At 40.3% G+C, this 5,612-nt stretch overlaps 3 protein-coding genes across 4 annotated transcripts in view; all 3 read left to right on the forward strand.

Moving 5' to 3' along the window:
- LOC104699389 (insulin-degrading enzyme-like 1, peroxisomal) overlaps positions 1-1,115 on the forward strand; it is a 7,229-nt gene extending 6,114 nt beyond the window's left edge. The window contains exons 20-23 of the mRNA XM_019246427.1: positions 12-89; positions 174-260; positions 365-487; positions 695-1,115. Of these exons, the coding sequence (XP_019101972.1) occupies positions 12-89; positions 174-260; positions 365-487; positions 695-940 (534 nt within the window). The 3' untranslated portion in view covers positions 941-1,115. The remainder of the gene's footprint in view (positions 1-11; positions 90-173; positions 261-364; positions 488-694) is intronic.
- On the forward strand, positions 1,828-2,493 carry LOC104793097 (tryptophan synthase alpha chain, chloroplastic-like). Its single transcript, XM_019226778.1, has 3 exons — positions 1,828-1,937; positions 2,023-2,100; positions 2,195-2,493. The coding sequence occupies exons 1-3, from the start codon at positions 1,845-1,847 to the stop codon at positions 2,261-2,263; spliced, it is 240 nt and encodes a 79-aa protein (XP_019082323.1). The 5' UTR covers positions 1,828-1,844; the 3' UTR covers positions 2,264-2,493.
- Positions 2,822-5,589, forward strand: LOC104793098 (probable kinetochore protein ndc80). Of its 2 annotated transcripts, XM_010519375.2 has the most exons (4): positions 2,822-4,473; positions 4,556-4,636; positions 5,335-5,396; positions 5,474-5,589. In XM_010519375.2, exons 1-2 carry the CDS (start codon positions 2,878-2,880, stop codon positions 4,631-4,633), a joined length of 1,674 nt encoding a protein of 557 aa, XP_010517677.1. In that variant the 5' UTR covers positions 2,822-2,877; the 3' UTR covers positions 4,634-4,636; positions 5,335-5,396; positions 5,474-5,589. The 2 variants fall into 2 exon arrangements, with proteins under 2 accessions (XP_010517677.1, XP_010517676.1); XM_010519374.2 differs by having other exon boundaries at positions 2,822-4,636.

A 5,612-nucleotide genomic window follows, 5' to 3' on the forward strand; every position in this document is an offset into this window, starting at 1 on the left:
GAATTCTGTTTAATCGCGTTTTTTTTTTATTACTTAGGAACGATTCTGGCATTTACGGTGTACAGTTCATTATCCAGTCCTCAGTTAAGGTACCAAAACATTCAGCCATCTCTGTCATATTTCTAATTAAGGCTCATATCCTTAAATTGCTAGAGGGTATAAATCTTCAATAGGGCCCTGGACATATTGATTCGAGGGTGGAGTCATTACTGAAGAACTTTGAGAGTAAACTTTACGAGATGAGTGATGAGGATTTCAATGTAAGATTGGTCAAGTAGTTAGTGATATTTCTCAGTTAATCTAGCTATGCAATATGATTATTCAACCAACGCTATTAACTGATATGAATTACGCTTTTCCCTAGAGCAATGTAACAGCTCTAATAGACATGAAGCTTGAAAAACACAAGAACTTGAAGGAGGAATCCCGGTTTTACTGGCGAGAGATTCAAAGTGGAACACTCAAATTTAACCGTAAAGAGGCAGAGGTACAGGAAACAGCTTCCTTTTTCTTCTAAATTTTCTCTTAAACTAAGAAAAACGCCTCTAGGATCAACACCTGGTTGATCCACATGACCCATGCATATATATACTTCTTCGAATAGTTGTATCACTTCTGTAATTAAGTTCAAGTAGGTATGAAGTTTTTTGAGAGCGATCTGATAGATGAGAGAATGGGGTTATTTTGTGGGCAGGTCGCTGCGCTGAAGCAGCTTCAGAAGCAAGAGTTGATAGATTTCTTCGACGAATACATAAAGGTTGGAGCAGAAAAGAAGAAATCGCTGAGCATAAGAGTATACGGGAGCCAGCATTTGAAGGAAATGGCAAGTGACAAAAACGAAGTCCCATCACCATGTGTTGAAATCGAAGACATTGTTGGTTTCAGAAAGTCCCAACCTCTTCATGGGTCGTTCAGGGGATGCGGACAACCCAAACTGTGAGGGCTGACGAAACTCAGTTCTTTATACAAAGACAAAGATGAAGACGATATTGTTTTTTTCTTTTATCCTTTTCCTTGTTGTAATACTAAATATCTAGGCGAATCTTAAATTGTTCAAAACAGAGTTTCAATAATCTAGAGAATGATCAAAAAGCGGAGAAAAATATTGATTACTACTGGCTTAGTCTTGTAGACTATATAGCATTGGGACAAAATAGCAAGAAACTGACTGAGATGGGATGATGCAGAGGGACTGACTATACAAACTACAAAGCCACTTTTGTTCGTCAATTCATATAACGTTTTCGTCAAATAAATTCTTAAATAAACCCGAGGCAAAGGGAGGGGGGCTCATAAGCTGATTATGTTACTCTCCAAATTCACTATAATTGTCTCTTTTGATAAATCTCTCAAATAATACAATTACAAATTATGGCAATGTAAGAGATGAATGTTGTTGATATAAGAGAAACGTACGTAAATCTTCAACCTCGTAGGCCCGCTCAAGTAAATCTCATCCCACGGCTTAGAGACTCGGGGTGGTCCCATCACCGGCGGCCGAATCCGGCTCGACAGACTTGTTCGTAGCTCGTTCCCTGGCAACCTTACTCGCAATCATCTCATATATGGCATTCTTGACGCAAAGAATACCCTCCTTGCTAAACCTCGTAGATGTGACGTTCGTGAAGGCGAGACGCTGATCCTCTTCTTGTTCCTTCCGCTTGTTTTCCATAAACAAAAGCAGTTTGGAAAACAGGTAAATCAACAGGAGCATACAATATATGTACTTGAAGTTCATCTTCTTCTTGTTTGTCTATACATGTGTTTTGCTGGATCTACCTCTATCTATGTTGTTATTCGGCTTTCTGTATCTTTGCCTTTTTAGTAAAACATAACTTTGCTCAATGTTTGTAATCAAGGTCTTACTCACTACACCAACCACGCCAACAGAGCGAATGAAGCGAATTGTTGACGCATCAGAAGGATTTATTTACCTAGTAAGATCCCTCTCTCTCTTTGCAGATGTTCGCATGTGTTTTCTTAATCTGAGAATGTATTGCCCCTTGTTATTGAATTTAACAGGTGAGCTCAATTGGAGTGACTGGTGCACGAGCATCTGTAAGCGGAAAGGTTCAGTCGCTCTTGAAGGATATCAAAGAGGTCTAATAACAGTATTATTTTTCTATTGTTTCTCAGTTATCTTGTATTGATGTAGAAATGCTCAAGTTGTTTAGCCATTTGTAATTCAATGCAGGCCACAGACAAGCCAGTGGCTGTTGGTTTTGGAATATCAAAGCCTGAGCATGTGAAACAGGTCCTCTAAACCTTAACAAGATTCCTAAGGCCTCTCTTATGTTGTCTTCATTATTTATTGCTTTTTTGATGATTGGTTTTGTTGTGTGAACAGATAGTTGGATGGGGAGCTGATGGAGTGATCGTAGGCAGTGCAATGGTGAAGCTATTGGGGGACGCAAATTCGCCAACGGAAGGACTTAAGGAGCTTGAGAAGCTCACCAAGTCTCTCAAATCTGCTCTTCTTTGAAAAGACAAAAACACCATTTGCAGACCATATCTTAGGATTTTGTTTTTGTTTTTCCTGATTATATAAATCAATTTGTCAAATCTAGTTTGATACATTTCAAGTATGATTAAGTTATGTATGACTCAAGCCACAAACCAGTGCTCGGTTTCAAAATTTCTACATTACCCACACAGAATAATAAATACGCTACCATTGACTCATGAATATAATCAATTTTGGTTAAATAGATTACCTTGCGACCCGGTTTGGTATTCCGGTTCGAGTAAACCTGAAAAACTAGGTTCCCCAAAATTAGGTTTCTCAGAATTCGATTTTTTTTTTAATCCCGCTAAGCGCTGCTATAGCCCTAAGTGTCAGTGTCGATTCTCTGAAAAAAAAAAAAAAGCAAAAAAGAGATGAGAGGCGGAGAAGCGGCGGTAAAGAGAAGAAAGACGGTGGGTTTCGGCGGAGCGCCGCCGCCACCACCACCATCGATCGAGCAACATCGTCAACACTTCAACTCAAGAGACTCCGACGCCAGTTTCGCTAGCAGCCGTCCTTCGTCGGTCGGTTTAGGCGGCCGAGGCAACGATGACAGATCTCACCAGTCTTCAATGATTCGAGTCATCAACGCCTTCCTCTCTGCTCAATGCTTCCCGATCGTTATCCGCGGTAATCCTGTTCCTTCTGTCAAAGATATCACCGAAACCCTAAAATTCTTACTCTCCGCCTTAGATTACCCTTGCGATTCCAACAAGTGGGATGAGGATATCGTCTTCTTCCTCAGATCTCATAGCTGTCCTCATAAGATCACTAAATCTAGCCTCAAAGCTCCCAATACGCCTCACAATTGGCCTACTATTCTCGCCGTTGTTTTCTGGTTGGTCGAGCACGCTCGTCACCGTCAACATCGAGTATCAAATCCCACCTCCGTTCCCGAAGCTAACTCCATGAGTTTCTACGCGAGTCAAACCTATCTTCACTACATTCGCGGCGAGGATGATTTGGAGAATGCTTTAGATGATGAGTTTATAGGGAAATTGGACGCGGAGAAGACTAATATGGCTGAAACGATCTCTGGTTGTCACGATATGAAAGGTGAATTAGAGGCGAAACTTGAGTCGTTGAGGAGAGGTCCGTCGAAGAAAGAGTCTCTGGAGAGAGTTGAAGCCGATCTTGAGAAAGATGTGAATAAGTTTCGGACGATCGTTGTGGAGTATACTGATAGGATCCAAGCGGTGGAGAAAGCTGTGGAGGAGAAAGATAAGGAGCTCAAAGCTAAGGAAGAAGAGAGAGAGCGAATCTCTCAAGAGAATAAAGAGCTGAAGAAGTCTGTTGAGCTTCAGAACTTTAGCGCCAGAGATGTTGAGAGGATGAGAAGAGAGTTACAAGCTGTGGAGAGAGATGTTGCAGAGGCTGAAGTTGTTAGAGATGGTTGGGATCAGAAAGCTTGGGAACTCAATTCACATATTAGGAATCAGTTTCATCAGATTCAGACACTAGCCATTGATTGTAACCAAGCTCTAAGGAGACTGAAGCTTGATGATATTCAGTTTGTTGTGAAAGAGAGAGGGGAGACACCTGCTGCGGTAATGGGTGTGGATTATAAATCTGTTGTGAAGCCAGCTCTGTGTTCGTTGTACGATGGGATCAAAGGAAGCTCGGCGGAGAAGGTGGAGGAATTGATCACGTTACAACACCAGATGTCTGAAATGGCTTCGAAGATGGAATCCAAAAAGAGTCTTCTTGAGTCAGTTCAGTTGCAGATCAGTGAACTCGAAGAGAAGATGAGGTTGGTGAAGAAGGAAACTCAAGAGTTTACTACGAAATGTGACATGGAGGCAAAAACAATGGTAGAGTGTGTGAAAACGGAGGCTTTTAATCTGGAAGTGGTGGAGAAAGAAGCTGCGGAGTATTTGAAAGCTTCGGAGCTTAGTTTGCAAGAAGCAGAGAAGAAGGCTGAAGAGGAGGTCCAAGCCTGTGCTGCACAACTCTTTGCAATTATTGATAGGGTATCTAAACATAAAGAGTACATGGATTCGAAGATATCCGAGATCAAAACTGGTGTTGCTAAAACTGCTAGGTCTGTTGCAGAGATATATAAAGCGAGCTTCAAGAAGCACCATGGTATCTAGGGATTGGATGGCATTGACTGATCCAAGAGTTTGTTAAAGCGTGAGTAATTCATATCTATTGTTGCTTAATTTTGTCAAATAGTCGTATTTGCATTAACGTGGTACTCTATGTATAAGATTGGATTGGTCATCATTTTTTTTAATCAGCTTCATAAGAATTTCTTTGGCATATGCATGATGCATCAGAGAGGATAATTGAACTATGCTTTTTTGTCGGCTAATTGAACTATGCTAGTATAGAAAAGTACACAGATTCCAATATTCACAATGTTTACTCCAGAGAATTATTATAACCAAGTTACTCAGGATTTCCAAGAAAGAACTAGTACCTTGATTTACCTATTAGCTTCACTTAGAGATGACATAGAGTCTTCTTGTGTAACCTCTTTTGGTTCCCACTTTCTTCAATCTTACGAGTGTGTCGTGAATATCTTGTTGTAACTACTAGTCTTCTCTTGTACCATGAAAGTTTCTGGTGTACCATGGTAGTGCCGCTATGTAGCTGATCCGTTTGTCTCATTCATACTATTTCCATATTACATGCTGTCGATTGAGCATTTCTTGTACCTTTTGACAATGTCATTCATACTTTCGAGTTTTCTGCTTTGTTTTGCATCTTCGCCGTATGTCTTGAAGACAAACGAAGAGTAGTATAAATAAGTAAAATAAAATGACTGAGTACAAAGCTTCTATTTTGATGAAACTGTCCCATTATTCTTTACTTTTTTCATGTTGTAGCTTATTATGCACAAGTTGCTGGTCTTTACTATGGAGTGAGCCTTTCGGACAATGGTTTCGAGGTGAGTTTGACATTTACCACATGTTATACTGAATTCTTTTTCTCTTCTGTTTTCTGAGTACCTGTATTTGTTCCCAGTTGACCCTTCTTGGTTATAATCACAAATTGAGGATATTGTTGGAAACTGTTGTTGCAAAGATAGCAAATTTTGAAGTAAAACCTGACCGATTTGCTGTTATCAAGGTAACCATGTCAGACTTCGTCCCTTTTTATAACT

This window comes from Camelina sativa, chromosome 6 (assembly GCF_000633955.1).
Source record: "Camelina sativa cultivar DH55 chromosome 6, Cs, whole genome shotgun sequence".
NCBI lineage: Eukaryota > Viridiplantae > Streptophyta > Magnoliopsida > Brassicales > Brassicaceae > Camelina > Camelina sativa.